This window comes from Oratosquilla oratoria, chromosome 23 (assembly GCF_046742065.1).
Source record: "Oratosquilla oratoria isolate Oo_2021 chromosome 23, ASM4674206v1, whole genome shotgun sequence".
NCBI lineage: Eukaryota > Metazoa > Arthropoda > Malacostraca > Stomatopoda > Squillidae > Oratosquilla > Oratosquilla oratoria.
This window is the reverse complement of record NC_134799.1, coordinates 3,541,063-3,559,512: the sequence shown is the minus strand read 5'-3', so window position 1 is coordinate 3,559,512 and position 18,450 is coordinate 3,541,063. Positions and strand designations below refer to the sequence as shown.

Here is an 18,450-nt window from a genome sequence, read left to right as displayed (position 1 = left end):
GTTCTTGTTTCATTATCATTTATCAGTATAAGAAATTAAAGTTGCTGTCATTTCATTCCTTGTAAGAGGGTCTTGGAGGACTCCAGACAGAACCTGAGTAATAGGGTCATCAAATGTGTATTTACTTAATTGTAGTGTACAGAAAAGAAGCAATGCTCATTGGGTCCCATCTCCTATTTGCTATTTATTTTATTTCATATATATTTCATATTTTTTATTGGATGGAACAGGAGTAGGGAGACAGGGTTGATGAAAGACTATTGGGATGGTTTGGACACATGGATAAAATGAGTGAAGAAAGACTAGTAAAATAAGTGTGGAAGGAGTGAACATGAGGGGGTGACCTAGGATGATATGGATGGATGGGGTAAAAGGGGCTATATCACTTAAACTATTCCAAGTATTTATGCCTCTATATATAAAACTATTTCTTCACATACTTTAGACATGTGGTCTTATTTTGCTCCCATGACCTTAAAGCTCCCCATCTTTAATCAGGAGGCTTCTTCTGTCAGTGCAATCTGTCCCAATTGGTACTTTTGTATAATTATATCCTTTTTCTCTTCAATCTTTCAAAGTTGGCAGACCCAGTGCATTTAGTCTTTCCTCACATGGTTTCCATGCTGGGGACCACTTTGGTTGCTGCCCTTTGTATTTTCTTGATCTTGTTTATATTCTCTCTGTGGGGACCATACTACTGACATTTCAGTCTTGGACAGATTAGGGTTTTGATGAGTTTTTTCATCATGTTCTACTTACAAATACATGGCAAGCTCTGTTCAAACTTCAGGGGGTTGCTCAGAAACAATTTTCTATATACATATTTACAAGAGTTGCCAAGCATGGTAATAGTAGGCTGTTGCCATATGAGTTATAAGGAAATTTGGAAGGCCGGGTCGTGTTGATTGTGACAGTCGCATCAATGTGACGGGAGACGCCAGGAGAGCCTTTGTTCATGCAGGTGTTCCTTTGTTCAAGTAAAGGCTTGGCCTGAGATGTAGAGAATCTGTTGTTGCTGAAAGGGCGTAGCCAAGAAAAGTTGGTGAGCTGGGTCACTTGGAACAATGATTCGTCTCTTCGGAGGAGGTCATTGTCATTGAAGTACGAAGTTGAAGCCTATGTATTCACCTCGGATCTGCTGCAGCCTCTGTTCGAGACAGCCAGACACCACCCTACGGCAGTGAGCTCAGAGCTCATTATTTGCCAATCTCTGGGTAGGTCTGAGACCACTCACACACCACACACTGAGACAGCAAGATCACAACTCCTTGACTAACATCCCGTACCTACTCACTGCTAGGTGAACAGGGGCTACACGTGATAGGAGACAAACCCAACTTATCTCCTCCCGGCCGGGGAATCGAACCCCGGTTCTCCGGCTTGTGAGGCCAGTGTGTGTGCACGCGTGTGCATGCTAGGCATCGAAGGGAGATGGCAGCTACGTTGAATATTGAGATGATAACAGTACCAGTACTAGTGTACTGATGTATTAGCACTAGTGTACTAGTACTAATGTACTATTTTACTGGTGCACTAGTATTAGTGTATCAGTATAATTGTACTAGTAGTGTACTAGTACTAAAGTACCAGTACTATTACTAGTATACTAATACTGGTATGCTAGTACTAGTATTAGCACTAGTGTATTAGTATTGTATTTGAACTAGTACTAGTGTATTAATGTAGTAATCTTGTACTAGTAAGTGTATTATTATACTAGTAACAGTGTACTAGTTATAGTAGTACTAGTGTACTAGTTTAATAGTACTAATTTTCTATTATACTAGTACTTGTGTACTAGTGTATTAGATTATTAGTGTACTATTGTACTGATACTAGTGTGCTAGGTTAGCATGGTTAAGCCTATGGCATTCATGCTATAGACCTATGAACAAGCAGAATAAATATTAAATTTCCTAATATGCTAACCTCCTTACATGAACAGATGAACTATCCATGTACTGTGGACGTGGTCATGTTGGTGGTCGGGTGGATGTTTTCCCAACAAAATAAAATCAAAACCAGCCCTGCTTGGCATGCTGGGGCCTGGTAGATAGGGCCTGGCCCATCAACATTTACTAAGTATTAGGCCTACTATTTCATGCCTTCAAACCTTCATCCGCACGTCTGATGACAAACCAACGAAACCATGTGGTTGGTGGTGTGCATTTATGTATATAAAGCGTGCATGCAGTAATGCATTCCAACAAACTCGCCAGTCCCTTATTTTCTGCTCATTCTGGGCGTTCATCCTCTGAAGAGTCCTCGCTCTCGATATGTTCTTCTTCAGTTGAGTCTAGTTTGGATATCAGAATTGGTTTGTATATGTATCCTTGTACTGTACCCACATTGGAACACGAGAAGGCATCCAAATCCGATACATCTTCTTCATTCGATGTGAAATCCCCATCGTGTTACTCGCTGGCAATACTGACGTCAGCAGTTGCCCTAGCGGTGGAAAATGTAATTACAACATTGAAAAGTTTGTCTGCTATCAAGACTAAAATGCTAGAAATGTGCATTTTAGTCTAACTTCTAAGTTATATTTTCATGCAGGAAATAAAAAAAATAAAAAATCTAAAACCTTCACCATGTCTGCTACCATGCATGAAAAAAAAAAAAAAATAGAAATAAATAAATAAATAAAACCTTCACCAGTTGACCTGGTCTATCAACATGCACCACTTTGCTCATTCCCTGGGAAGGATCAAACACCCTGAATTTATTGTGATGCAAGTTCCCAGTAACTAAAAGGGGACCTGTAAATTTACAATTAAGTTTAGATTGGCGGTCAGGCATGCTCTTATAAACATGATCACAAATACTGATGTTAACAGGTTTAGCCCGGATATGCTGGTGTCTCAACATTTTGGCTTTGGAAACATTAAGTTGATCTCTTACAGAACTAAATTATGCAATGTATGATATTGGAGTTGACTATAGTCCTCAATATCAAGCACATAAGTGAGTTGTTTCCCCACTCCATAGATGATGTAATGAGGCATCTTGCCTGTAGATATATTAATGGTGCTGTAAATACAAGCACTGACATGTGGAAGCCAATCCTCCCAAGATTCATGAAGGCTACTAGCAACGTGCCTGAGTATATCTAAAATCTTTCTATTTGTCCTCTCTACAAGAACATTGGACGCAGGGTGGTAAGCAGTCACGAATGTTTGTGTGATGCTGTAACTCTCACAAATGCTCGCTAAAACCTCATTCCTAAATCACAACCATTGTCAATAAGGAGCACTGAAGGAGTAGTGTATGGAGAAAAAAGAAAAAGAGAGAGAAACTAAAGCATGGGCTACTACTGGAGCAGACTTGCTACGTAAAGGAGCCAGTATTACAAAACGACTAAAGTGGTCCAGAACCTTGAATGCCACGAGGCAGTTGTAAAAGGTCTATAGCCATAGTCTGAAAAGGGCGAAAAGGAGTAGGGTACTCTAAGTTGGGAGCAGTGTGCATAGAAACTTTGTCTTTGTTCTGGGCACAAGAGCTACACTGGGCTAAATGAGAGGTAAATTCCAGTCACATTTTTGGCCAATAATACTTCTTACATGCCATAGCCAAAGTTTTGTCACGACCTGGGTGGCCAGTCTGAGGGATATCATGAGCAAGGGACAACAACAGCAACAGCAACATTAAAACAACACCCAAAGACCTTTATCATGCACAGATACTCTCTTCTCTTCGTCCACAACCACCAAATACCAGCCTCCGGAAACATATTTATAATCATATCACTCACTGCTCCATTAACACACTGAAAGACAACACACTGCTGCATGCCAGACCCCCTGATATCCACCCTTCTGAATCCTCTCTCCCACGAAAGGACAGAGTCCACTTGGCCAGACTGCAGTGCGGTCACCACCCAGCACTTCTAAGCTACCAGAAGAGGCTGGATGACCGCATTGTGAACAGCTGCCCAGGATGTAACACTTCACCCCATACCATACAACACATAATGGAAGACTGCATTATACACAATCATGCACGCAAACAACACAACATACGCTCTATAAAGGATTTGTGGGAAAACCCAGTTTCGGCTGTAGCATTCCTTGGGGAGACGGGACTGCTCGGACAGACAGTCTAGGGAACGACGACAACAACAAGAACAACTAGGGACTCAGGGATCACTAGGTGTGCCACATCCTGCTCAAACACTTCACCATTATGAATGAGAACCTTGTCCTGCAAGGAAATTTGGGACAGTGGAACAGGTAAATCTGGTAAGGTGGTATCATCACCAGACTCCAAAGCATAACGGCAAACCAAACAGGGTCCTCACGCTGAGCTTTGGCCAGATCCTTCAGAGAGAGGTTGCCAATTACTGTAACAGTAGCAACAGGGATATTACGTGAAAGTGCATCAGCAACATTGTTTGCATGCCCTTATGCTTAAGGGCTGGGTTAAATTCCTCAATCATTAGAAACCATCTGGCTAGGCAGCCTGAAAGAATTTTTTCCCTTGAAAAACTGATTGACATCAGTATGGTCCGGGTAGACTGTAACAGGATATCCAAAATAGAGATCATGGAAATGCGTTAAAGCCCACACCATTGCCAGGGCCTCCAAATGAGTAACAGATAATGAGACTCAGGCTTGTTAAGAATGTGACTAGCATATGCAAGAACATGACCGCATTGTGAACAGCTGCCCAGGATGTAACACTTCACCCCATACCATACAACACATAATGGAAGACTGCATTATACACAATCATGCATGCAAACAACACAACATACGCTCTATAAAGGATTTGTGGGAAAACCCAGTTTCGGCTGTGGCATTCCTTGGGGAGACAGGACTGCTCGGACAGACAGTCTAGGGAACAACAACAACATGGGGTCTACATCCGTCTACTGTACAAATAGTAAAGGGAAGGCTATAGTCCAGGAATGCCAACACAGGCGCTACAGTTTCCTGATAAACATGACGCCACTGGAAGGAAGTGTCCGTCTTGAGGAAACGTGTTAGAGGTGAAGCAATTGAAGCAAAATTCCTAATAAATGCATGGTAGTACTCTGCCAGCCCAAGGAAGGAATGTACATGCTCAACTGACCGCCTTGACCTTATCATCAGTAATGTGAATACCATGTTTGTCTACAACATGACCTAGGAATTGGATGTTAGACTTAAGAACACTTGGGCAAATTGAGTTTCAATCCAGCATCAGCAAACCGTTGCAAGACCATGGACAAGTTAGTGAAGTGTCTCTCCACATCCTTGGAAACTAAGATTAAATCACCCAGGTAAACAAAAAGTCCTTTGCCTACTAGGTCATGAAAAATGGATTTTATCAAGCGCTGGTAAGTCAAGGGAGCATTCCACAATCCCATGGGGCAACGAAGCCATTCATAATGTCCATTGGGAGTTGAGAAGGCCGTGACCTTACGAGACTTCTCCAGGGGTATCTGTCAAAAACCAGCTAGTCTATGGTGGTGAGCACCGTATTACCAGTGCCAATGGACTGGAGGTCACTTAATAAAGGCAAAGGGTAATGGTATGGAATAGTGGCCTCGTTAACTCGCCTATAATCAATAACAGGACGAAAATATCCATCCTTCTTAGGCACCAGAAGTGGAGAGTTCCACTCCGAGTGAGACTCTTTCACAATGCCTTCACGTAGCATGTCAACCAAGGACTGTGCTATAAGCCGACGAGGTACAACCTGTAAGAGGAAACGTAAAGAGGACGAACACCTGGCTGAAGATCAATTCTATGAACCACACGATCTGTAAGTCCTACTGGATCACCAGTCTCTTCGGAGGCTTGGGTTCGAATCCCACCGCTGCCACCATATGTATGCGGGTGGCTACTAAACGTATATTACAAGGAGAAATAGTGTATTGATTTGATAAAGTACTACAACAAAACGGGTACGCTTAGAAGGTGCATCGTTCCGCCTCAGTTGGCAGGAAGCATACACGACTGCATGGTTCCTTCACAAAATGGGCACATGGAAATCCAACAAATGCAATGATAATTCTAATAAGTTAATATCAATAAATCTCATAGTATATACCAAAGGGGAGAGCATGTATTTCCCAATCTACTCACAAGTACAATGCATGACAATCGTGTACAATACCATTAGCATGCACGTACACATTATACTGCGACTGTCCCTCCGTTATGCTGTCCCTCAGCTGTTGATACTATCCTGTACCACTTCTCTGAATAAACATTTTGTTTTTTTTCTAGCCCTGTAGTAGGGGAGAAGAATACCGCCACCGAGTGTTACTACTCGAGTCGTAAAAGGCGAAAAAAAAAAAAAAAAAACGGGACGGGAATAGTACTAGGCATCCTACTCTCTGCAGTCCCAAAGGAGACTTTCCCAATTCCTTGCAACAACTACTTTAGAATAATTACGCACCCTTAATTCTTCTATTGTCATTTGGTTTGAATGTATTGGAGGTTTGGAGGAAATACAGTAGGCTACGGGAGCCAGAGGTCCAGAAGTGAAAAATGGGAGAAAAGGCTCAATTTTGGAGGGGCGCCACTGCCACGCCCTTGGGCACAGGCTGCTCGCGTCTAGTTCGCCTTGAAATGTGCCCAAATATCTCCCTCTGGACTGTGGGCCAAATCGGTCACCTGCCCATTTTCGGCAAAATCCTTTATCTATTTATCTTATTTAATTATTATTATTATTTTCGATTTAGGGTCATTTTAGTCACCTGTTCCGATCTACCCACCATCTCACCCACAGGTCGAAGGTGGTCAGGGCTTCTGTGGATTCCATTTGGATACCGCTCAGGCCAACAGTACAGACGCCCGAGGCCCAGAAGTGAAAAATGGGAGGAAACCCCCACATTTGGAGGGGCGCCACCGCCACGCCCTTTGGCCCAGGCTCCTCGCATCTACCTCGCCGCGCACTGTGCTCGACTCTTTCCCTATGGCCTAAGTTTGGGCAAAATCGGTGAAAAGTACGGATGCAGAATGCGAATAAATAAATAAAATAAATAAACTTCGGCTGGGTCCAAAGCCACCAACAGGAACTTTTGTAGGTGGTGGGGGCGACAAAATCATATATATATATATATATATATATATATATATATATATATATATATATATATATATATATATATATATATATATATATATATATTAATAGTGTATGGTTATATCAAGATACACTCTTCATATAGGTTGCATAAGCAGATAACTATATTATCTACATTTTTACTTTCATCAAACACTAATATTCTATCAAAATTTAAGCAAAATACGTGAAGACCAGCAAATTTCGAACACTCCCTGGATTTCTCGCCATGTAGATTTATTTGTTTCAAGCAAGAAAACAAAGATTATTTCTGTATTCTGTAAAGACGTTAATGTACTCATGTAAAAAAAAATAGGGCACGTGCATATGGCTAACGAATGGAGATTGATTATAGACTCGAGTAAGAGTAGCCTCAAAGCTGTGTTGTTACATGATATGGAAAACCTTCCATTCCTGTGGGTCGTGTTGTCGGTATGAAAGAAACGTATATCTAAATGTGGCCGAAAGAGTGTCTCAAAAACTAGAACTTTGATGCCTGTGTATTTTCTCTCAAATAGGTAATGTGCCTGACCCGATAAAAAAAAAAAGCCGTTCAGACCTTCCAATTTCAAATTTCGCGCCTCTCGAGTTATGAGCTTTCTGAACGTACCCGGGTACTCCTCGGTAGCATTCGGTGCAGTGCATGAATGGCTAACTCGTGAAAGTACTGGAGTTTGCTTTGCGGCATTTTTATGGTTTTTACCGTAGTTAACAGGGCAAAGGTAGTCTTACAGCTCAGGTATGGACTGAGCATTGCGAATGGCACGTTTTCTGAATTCTACGCAGAATTCTCTGACGGAAAGTTTGACAACGAGGAAAAGATATTACATATGCAATAAAGAAATATTACATATACAATAAAGAAGTATTACATATACAATAAGGAGAAGAATGACATATACTAACTACACGTAAAGAGAATGAACTATAAGTAAAGAGAAGTAACTTTAAGTAAAAAGAAGAATTACTATAGCGCTACAGAAATCATGCATGCAATCATTTGTCAAATTTCTAAAAATAATAATAATCAAAACGCCCGCTCGACCCGTTTCCTAGAAGCAAGGACGACAACCATTTTATTATTTATTATGTGGCCTTAGGTGAGTAGAGAGGAATTCAAGAGAAAATCTTAGAAAAGACAGGAGAGAATAGTCGAAGACGATACCCGTTTAGTTCTTTGATAAAATTACCTTCATATCTTATTGTCGCTAATTACACTGTGCGGTACCCTCAACCCCATCCCTATCCCAGCTTGGTCACTGGCCTATTGCTCCCAAGAAATAATCAGTGGTTCTCCCAGTTGGTCTAGATTAAAAGGCTTTTGCGGTGAAAAAAAAAGATCCTCTGTTCCAGAGCTTGGTCCACTATGTATGAAGTCTCGTATATTGCCGTAATGATCTTATAGCGATTTTCTATTGAAAGAATTATGATAAGTTGACTATTTATTTTAGCAATGAGAAAAAATGGTAATTCTGGCATGCAGAAAAATAGTTTAGCACTATAGTTTGGTTATAGCGTGACATGTTACTTTTAAAACTGGAAACCAACATAACAAGTCCTAACTGCATCCTGGAGTATACAAGTCATTCCTGGCGAATGCAAAACAAGAAAATTTGCAAGAAATCTATCAGGATTATGTTTTTCATCCTACCCTACCTAACCTAATCTAACTTAAATACACCTAACCTGTAATCATCCATATTAACTAGCCAGGATGGAGAGCCCCCAGAAGAGTACACTCTATCGAATTCAGGACATTTCTATGGGTTACAGTGGTAGTGATTTAGATTTTTTTTTCCCTGCAAAACAATGTTATGGTATTTCTTGCTGAATTAGATTAATCTGATATTTGTGGGATAGGACCTCTGTTCTCCAAAGTACCATGTGTTATACAATGAATGGGGTGGGCAGTGGCGGTGCCAGGGGGGGCTTTAGCCCCCCCAAAAAAGTGGCCAGCCCCCCCCATTAGCCCCCCCCAACTGAAATGAGCAAATTGAAAATTTAAAACACTCATTGAAATAATTTTATTAAGTGGAATTTTTAATTGCCAGGGCTAAAAATTTGTCAGCCATCAGTGCTAGCCCTACCATTAACCCCCTCCCCTTCTGAAATGAGGATAATATATGTGTATTATCATATTACTATTAGCCCCCCCCTAAATTTGCTCAGCCCCCCTTTAGCCTCCCCAACTAAAAATTCCTGGCGCCGCCGCTGGGGGTGGGGGCTCAATTTCCTTGTGTTAAGTTAGGCTGGATTATTTGTGCAGTGGAAATTGATACAAATATACACACATGTTCCAAAAAGCCCATTCCTTCTTATGAAATAAGGGTTATCTCTGTCCCCTACCCACTGCACAGATCAGAGGCAATGTAGCAAGACATAGCATCTCCACAGGAAAGACCAACTTTCAAAACTGGTTTACCCCATTGCATCACTGCATCCCCTTCACTCATTTGAGAAATTGCAAAGCAGATGAGAAGAAATTCCATTGGTCCACATCAATTCATCATCATTTCACAGCCACTCCTGCACATATCCATCTCCACTCTTTCCCTTATCTGCTCAACAAACATTCTCTTTATACCCATAGTTTCCTTCACCCCATCCATCCACCCATTCTTGATGGTCCCCTCAGGTTCATTCCATCTGCTTCTGCCTTCCACACTCTTTTTGTCAGTCTTCACTCATTCTTTCCATATGTATAGATCATACCAGAATTCTTAGATCAACCTTATCTGCCAGCTCACTTTTCATACTTAGTCTCTGCCTCACTTTCTCATTTCTTACTCTGTATGTCCACATAACTCCCATCATAATTCATAAACACTTCATCTCAAATATATTTAAGCTATTTATTCTGCCTAGTCCCAATCCCCGTCCCTTTCTTCTCGCCTCTTACGATCCAAGTGGGAATACTTGGTGGCAGTATTCTTTTTCCCCCACCACAGGGAATTCCCCCATCACAGAAAAGGAATACTCAGAGAAATGGTACAGGACAGCAACAAGGGGTTGGAGGACAGCATAACGGAGGGACAGTCGTAGTATAAAAGTGTCATCATTTCTATATGAACAGAGTTTTCCTCTATTATAGACAAAATGATGTGTTGCTCTGGTCCATAGTGGCACCCCATATAGACCCTAAAGTATCAACTGCATGCTACTTTGCCACAATAACAAGCAGCCAATACCCCAGACGGGGAGATAGGTAAACGGGTAGTGGAGTGGAAGGAGGTTTCCTCAAGGATAATGTGGATGAAGGTGAAACTGGGGAAGGAGATGTGGGTCTTTGTAAGTGCATATGGGCCTGGCAGTGAGAAGAGTGTAGAAGAAAGGGAGGCCTTTTGGATAGATCTAAATGAGTGCATAGAGGATTTGGGAAGAAATGTCAATGTGATAGTACTGGGAGACCTTAATGCTAGGGTGGGAAATGGTCCAATCGATGGAGTGGTTGGGAAATGTGGAGTTCCAGGAAAGAATCGTAGTGGAGAGTTGATGGTGGAAATGTGTCTAGAAAGAGAGTTGATGATAGCAAATACAGTGTTTCAGAAGAAAGTCAAGCATAAGTACACATGGAAGAGGGTGGTGGAGGGAAGGGTGGTAGATAGAGCGCTAATGGATTATGTAGTGGTAAATAGGATTATGATAGGAAGAGTTAAGGATGTACATGTGCTAAGGGGAGAGGATGGGGGAATATCAGATCATTTTTTGGTGGAAGGTAAGTTGAAAGTGGAGGATAGATGGAGAAAGAGGAAAGGGACAAAAGGTAGGGAGGTTCTTAGAGTGAACTCTTTGAATGAGAAGGAAAAGGAGAAGGAGTACGGAAAGAAGCTGAAGGAGGAGTGGGAGGGAGTAAAGGGTAGAGTAGAGCTGGGTGTGGAGGAGGAATGGGGATGGTTCAAGGAGGGAGTCATAAAGTGTGCAAGGATGGTGTGTGGAACAAGAAGGACAGGGGGAAATAGAAGGAAGGGTAGTGAATGGTGGGATGAGGAAACAAAAAAGGTTGTAGAAGAGAAGAAGCGAGCTTTCACAGATTGGTTACAAAATAGGACGAGGGAGTCATATGAGAGGTACAAAGAAAAGAAAAGAGAAGTAAAGCAAAAGGTAAAGGTTGCAAAGAGGAGAGCAGATGTGAAATGGGGTAAGAGTTTGACAGAAAATTTTGAAAGTAATAAAAAGATGTTTTGGAAAGAAATTAAGAGAGGAAGAGGAGGGGAATCAAGTAGAGAAGAAAAGGTAAAAGGTGCAGATGGAGAGATGATAATGGAAGAGAAGGCAGTAAGGGGAAGATGGGCAGAATATTTTAGGGAGTTGCTAAATGTGAAGGAGGATAGGGAAGGAAAGATTGCTGCAGTGGGAAGTGCGAAGAAAATGAGAGTGATGAATGAGGAGAATGGAGGAAAAATAAGGAAGGATGAGGTGAAGGCAGTTGTTAAGATGATGAGAGCAGGTAAGGCACCTGGTCTGGATGGATGCCATGCAGAATGTCTGAAAAAGGGAGGTACAGTGATGGTGGACTGGTTGGTGAGGTTATTTAATGTAGAGTGCCGGAGGACTGGAGGAGTGCCTGTATAGTTCCTCTTTACAAGGGAAAAGGGGACAAGTGTGAATGTAGTAGTTTCAGAGGGATTAGCCTGTTGAGTGTAGTTGGGAAGGCTTATGGGAGGATCTTGATTGAGAGGATTAGGAGAGGAACAGAAGGAGTAATTGGTGAGGAACAGTGTGGATTTAGGACAGGTAGAGGTTGTGTAGATCAGATCTTTGTGGTAAGACAGATATGTGAGAAAGCTATAGGAAAGGGGAAGGATGTTTTTTGGGCTTTTATGGATCTGGAAAAGGCTTATGATAGGGTAGACAGGAAGGCACTGTGGGAGTTTATGGAGATATACGGGATAGGAGGAAAGCTTCTCGGAACTGTCAAGAGTTTTTATGAGAGTAGTAGAGCTTGTGTCAGGATTAGAAATGGAGAGAGTGAGTGGTTTGAAGTAAAGGTGGGACTTCGTCAAGGATGCGTTATGTCGCCCTGGCTGTTCAACTTATACATGGATGGGGTGGTGCGAGAGGTAAATGCAAGGGTAGTGGGTCAGGGATTGGAGATGGTCAAAGAAAATGGAGAAAAGTGGGAGGTGAGCCAGCTGTTGTTTGCGGACGACACTGCGCTTGTGGCAGGATCGGAGGAGGGATTGAGGAAGTTGGTGGCAGAGTTTGGGAGAGTATGTGATAGAAGAAAGCTAATGATAAATGTGGGTAAAAGTAAGGTGATGAGATGTACAAGGGGTGAAAGTGGCAGTAGACTGGAAGTGAGCATTAAGGGAGAGTGACTGGAGGAAGTGGATAGTTTTAGATACTTGGGTGCAAATGTGGCAGGGAAAGGTGGAGTGAAAGTGGAGGTAGAATGTAGATTGAGAGAAGCGAGTAAATGCCTTGGTGGATTAAAGAGTGTAATGAGGAATAGACATTTGGGAATGGATGCTAAGAGGAGACTGTATGAAGGAGTGATTGTGCCAACAGCACTGTATGGGGCAGAAACATGGAACATAAGAGAAGAAGAGAGAAGGAGTTTGAATGTGTTTGAGATGAGGTGTCTGAGAAGTATGATGGGGGTTACTAGGCTAGATAGAGTGAGAAATGAGGAGGTGAGAATAAGAACAGGGGTGGAAAGGGAGTTGGGAGATAGGGTTGATGAAAGAGTATTAGGATGGTTTGGACACATGGAAAGAATGAGTGAAGAAAGACTAGTAAAAGAGGTGTGGAAGGCAGATGTGGAGGGAGTGAACATGAGGGGGCTTTGGGGAAGAGGGGAATGTCTTTTGAGGAAGGATGGGAGAGGACAAAAGACAGGGGTGAATGGAGAATGGTTGTATATGGATGATGTTGTGATTGCATGAGGTGGAATGGGCAGGTGGATGGGGGGTGAGGTAGTATGTGTGAGCAAAATTTGACGCAGCCCGAAGGGATTTCTCCCCGTCCTCTCATTTTATGCAATGGGGGGACGGAGAGGGGGGGTCGCCGATTTAATGAAGCGGCCTTGCTTGTGGATGTGCTGTGTCTTGCGACACTGCTTCTGACCCAGGGCAGTGGACAAGGTGTAGGGATAACCCGTCATTTGGGAGGTGCTAAGATAAGAGGGAGGGTGGAGGGGTGTGGAGTGTATTCAGGGATGGAATGGATGGGAATGATTTTGTGCCTTTTTCTTTTTGGCTACCCCCTTGTAAGGGGGAAGGAGCCTTGGTATATGTATGTATGTATTCTGCCTGTCTTAAAATCCAGGTCTTCAAATTAGCTGCATAAGCATACATATATTATCTACATTTTGTATATCTTTTATAGAGATAGACAAATTAAAAGATATACAATTTTCATTATGTAAATCTTTTTATCCAAATCTTCTTTTTTTGTATTCTCTTTCTGACAAGGATCAGGCCATTTGGGGTGTGAGATCATTCATATATTATTCTTACAATGTTTTGTCTTCAAAGAGACATCATCAGGAATGACAGTCTGAAAAACACAAAATGTACAAAAATGAACATGAAAACTTAAGAGGTGACAATGATATAACATGACAGGGAATAATAATAGCAATAAACAAATGACACAAGAAGGAACATGCACCATGGCTTATATACCTGGTTAGATCTGAGATCTCATGCTAATTTGAGCAGACATCCTAACAGAAGGGTGGGGGTTTATTTATGGAAAATATTACTCCACTCCCATCCACCCCTCCTCCCTCTCATCTTGGCTCCTCTTATCTTAGGCAGAATAAGTAGCTTAAATGTATTTGAGATGAAGCATTTGTGAATTATAATGGGAGGGTAATAGCTGCCAATCACAGGTCCAACATGTGATCCAGTATAATGGTGAATGACCTATTTCTTATGACACTATTTATTCCCATGGACTTTTACATGCTTTCCTTACTGTAAATTTACCTCCACCCCCACTCCTCCATTCCCTGCTTTGTGTAACCCTGAATACCCAGACTTTCTCCTTTTAACCACTTCAGTACAAGTCAAATTCTTGCACATTTTCTTTTACTCTGAATAATAATAAACACAGAAAAGTGATTAAACCAGTTCACAGAATCCAAGTAACTCATGTACAACTACAAAAAATATATATATATAATCAAGACACCAACACCAGCATCATGTACCCACTTGCGCCCCATGACATTTACATAAGTGTCATCATACCGAAGTGGTTAAACTCACCTCCAATGCACAGATATCCTCTCCTTTTGTACACATCTCATCACCTTACTTTTGCATACATTTACTGTCAGTTTTCTCATTTCATATTTCACAAAGGTGTAAGGAAGCACCACTAAACTACAGGCTGTTATTATTGACCAGCACAACAGTAAAATTATGTGAAAGTATTATGAAAGAATGATGGGTCATATATGTTGAAGAGATGAACATTATGACAAACAATCAGTTTGACTTTACTCAAGTGTGATTGATGGGCTGCAAGAGAAAGAGGGCTTGGTTGTGTGTACCTCAATCTACAGAAGGCTTTTGATAAAGTACCTCATTATCAACTTATTCCCACTGCATAACAGTCACATTTTGTCATGCAATCTTGGGAAGTATTGTTTCCCAGTTGTGATTGGACAGCACATTTCTTCTTTTCTTGAAATATCTGGGTGGGTCAGAGTAAGACTTGATGGGTAAATTTCTACCCAAACTAGACAGTAGTGCTGTTACTGTGGCAGGTTAAACAGTAAACTGTACTTTCTCCAGTAGTACCATAGCCCAGCAGTAAAAATGCAAACTTTTATATCCCAGCTAACCTAATCTAAACTTAACACAGCTCCTAACATAATTAATGAATTGCCTGGCCTCTTTTCCTTCAAAACAACCATGCACTGAAAATAGTATGGCATACAATGATTGGTGTATTATGTAAAATAGTAATTTTTATTATTTCTTTTTACTCAAATTCTGTAAATTCCTAAATGACAAGCTCTAGTTTTGATATTCTACTTCTTTTCATTTTTTTTTCTGTTGTCTGTATCTGGGATTCCTCATGTGCTAAGAGTAATTAAAGGAAAAAAGTCAATCATTGTATTGAATATTGGATGTATTGCTGCAAACATATCTGAAGTATCAGATTCAAATAACTAGATTTGTACTATTTTTTTTCTTCTTAACAGCAGAATGGCTGCTGAATAGGGATAACCTTTTTAAGTAAGACCAGGCAAGGTAAGTTCTTTTTCTGTATTATTGAGGTTTGTAATACTATTTATCAACAACTAATTCAGTAATAAATGTGAAATTCATAAAAGAAATAGTTTGCCCTCAGTATTATTGAAAATCTTTATATTTTCACAGGTCAAATAGAGGTTTATCCAACATGATTGTGTTTGGATGTGGTTTGAATACTTCTGGTGTGCTAATTCCTGAAGGACCATCATGTTTGTGTTGTCCAGTACAACTAATGAAAGACAAATACGTGATTGATGTGCAAGTAGCATTTAGTCAAGCCATATGGAAATTAGAAGGCCAAAAGTGGTTCTATTCTGGACATTTAGGAAAACAAGGAGAACGATTATCTGCAGATCTTTTTGGACTTGATGTGGTGGCTGCAAGTGAAAACAGAATTGTTGCTGTGAACAAAGTGGGTAAACTTATGTTGTGGAGAGAGGCAGCTTGGAAGATCTTATCCTTCCCATTGGGCCCTTTGAAACATGATGTTGATGAAGAACATGAAGAGGATGAGCCAAGGTTTATCACAGCTGCTGTACAAGACAATCTTCTTGTATCTCTGGACCACAAAGGACAGTTGTATAACAGCACAGTTCCTTTACCAATCAATGGAGTCATAGTAAAACATGTTGCAGTGGGCAAAGAACACTGTTTGGCTCTCGGGGAATGTGGGACAGTTTTTGCATGGGGTTCTGGAATGAAGGGACAGGTTGGTAATGGAAGTTTATGTGAGGTGGAGGAACCTACTCCTGTGGAGGCATTATGTGGTATGAATATTATTTACATAGCTGCTGGTGGTTGGCACAGTGCGGCTATTAGTGACAGTGGAGATGTGTATCTTTGGGGATGGAATGAATGTGGGCAGTTAGGGTTTCCTTTTATGTCAACAAAGGAACTTTTTGACTTCAAAATATATGATAATGAATGCCAGTGTAATTCTAATTTGGAACAAAATTCTCATAAACCTAATTGTTTTCCATATGTGAAAAATACACAATTGACTGTGGTGAAGGGTTACAACTATGAAAATCGTCATAGAATTAATATAAACAGAGAAAGAGAAGTTGTAAATGTTGCATCCACACCTGCCCTTTTGGATTTCTGGGAGGAAGACGTTATTCTGAAAAGTGTTTCATGTGGTGATCGCCACACTATTTTTCAACTTGATGATGGTTCAGTCTGGGGTTGTGGTTGGAACAAATATGGTCAGCTTGGACTGGGTCATAAGGAACAAGTACTTGAACCAACTGAATGCTCAATTAGAAATGTTACACATATTAGAGCAGGGGCATACTCTTCATTTTTTTTCTTTACAGATCCTATTTCCTAGCACATCTGTGTATCTTTTATAGGGTATAAAGTATTATAAACTGAAGAAGATATTTGAGTGAAATGTGCCTTTTTCAGTGTCTTCCTCCTTGTATTTTGATGTGGGAGTGGAGGTAAACTGTAGGTTGTGATAAACAAGTAAATGACTTGGGAGATTGAAAAGTGTCATTAAGAGGGGCAGAAAGGAGAACCTAGGTGCCTTACCAGCTCTCATCATTTTAATAATTTATATCACCTTATCTTTTCTTATTTCTCCATTTTTGTCATTCATCACTGTCATTTTCTTGGTGCTTCCCACTGCAACTATCTTTCCTTCCCTATCCTTCACATTTAGCAACTCCCAAAAGTACTCTGCCCATCTTCTTTTACTACTGTCTCTTCCATTATCATCTCTCCATCTGCACCTTTTACCTTTTTTCTCTACTTGGTTTGCCTCCCTTTCCTCTTTTAATTTCCTTCCAAAACAACCTTTTATTACTTTCAAAATGTTCTGTCCTACTCTTACCCAATTTCACATCTGCACTTCTTTATCTTATGCTTTACTTCTCTTTTCTTTGTACCTCTCATTCTATTTTGCAACCAATCTGTGAATGCTCATTTCTCTTCCACAACCTTTTTTACTTAATCATCTCACCACTCGCTACCCTTCCATTTTCTCCCATCCTCTTTGTTCCATACACCATCTTTGCACACCTTGTGACTCCCTCCTTGAAACATCCCCATTCCTACTCCATCCTTCATTCCCTCCCACTCTTCTCTCAGCTTCTTGTACTCCTTTTCTTTCTCATTTAACCAGTTTACACAAAGCACTTCCCTACCTTCTGTCCTTTTTTCTCTACTTGGTTTGCCTCCCCTAACTCCTTTAATTTCCTTCCAAAACAACCTTTTATTACTTTCAAAATGTTCTGTCCTACTCTTACCCAATTTCACATCTGCACTTCTTTATCTTATGCTTTACTTCTCTTTTCTTTGTACCTCTCATTCTATTTTGCAACCAATCTGTGAATGCTCATTTCTCTTCTACAACCTTTTTTACTTAATCATCTCACCACTTGCTACCCTTCCATTTTGTTCCATACACCATCTTTGCACACCTTGTGACTCCCTCCTTGAAACATCCCCATTCCTACTCCATCCTTCATTCCCTCCCACTCTTCTCTCAGCTTCTTGTACTCCTTTTCTTTCTCATTTAACCAGTTTACTCAAAGCACTTCCCTACCTTCTGTCCTTTTCCTCTTTCTCCATCTGTCCTTCACTGTCAACTTACCTTCCACCAAGAAATGAGCTGATATTTCCCCACTCTCTTCCCTAATAACATGTACATCTAAAACTCTTCCTATTCTTCTCCTGGTAACCACTATATAGTCCATTAAAGCCCTACCTACCACCCTCTCCCATATATACTTTTGCTTGACTTTCTTCCTAAACTCTGTTTGCTATCATGAACTCTCGACACATCTCTATCATCAACTTTCCACTACAGTTTTTTTTCCTGGAACTCCACACTTCCCAACCACTCTAGCTATTGGCTTATCTCATATCACTACATTGACATTTCTCCACCAAATGCTTACCCATCTCTTCACTAACTAGTATAGCCACCCCTTCTCTCCCTTAACCTCTTTTCACTCCTGACACTCTCCCAAACTCAAACTTGCCTCTCCCTTTCAGCATAGTTTCACTTAATGCCAACACATTCATCTTTCTTCTCACAAACGTACTGTCCATCTTTTCCCTTTTACTCTCATCCGTACTGCACCCATGCACATTAAAAGACCCAAACCTTAGGGTACAGAAGTGTTCTTAAATATGTGGAACTTCACAGGAATGTGGAAATTGGATATGCCTGCTCCATCCT

At 40.9% G+C, this 18,450-nt stretch overlaps 1 protein-coding gene across 2 annotated transcripts; it reads left to right on the top strand.

Moving 5' to 3' along the window:
• The first annotated feature begins 8,009 nt into the window (after positions 1-8,009).
• On the top strand, positions 8,010-18,381 carry LOC143037884 (uncharacterized). 2 transcript variants are annotated; one of them, XM_076206511.1, is made up of 3 exons: positions 8,010-8,153; positions 15,212-15,260; positions 15,390-18,381. In XM_076206511.1, the coding sequence occupies exon 3, from the start codon at positions 15,412-15,414 to the stop codon at positions 16,591-16,593; it is 1,182 nt and encodes a 393-aa protein (XP_076062626.1). In that variant the 5' UTR covers positions 8,010-8,153; positions 15,212-15,260; positions 15,390-15,411; the 3' UTR covers positions 16,594-18,381. The 2 variants fall into 2 exon arrangements, with proteins under 2 accessions (XP_076062626.1, XP_076062627.1); XM_076206512.1 differs by lacking the exon at positions 8,010-8,153 and adding an exon at positions 8,222-8,421.
• Positions 18,382-18,450: the final 69 nt, after the last annotated feature.

Coding starts and splice junctions, on each gene's coding strand:
- LOC143037884 (XM_076206511.1), top strand. CDS start 15,412: ATGATTGTGTTTGGATGTGGTTTGAATACTTCTGGTGTGCTAATTCCT.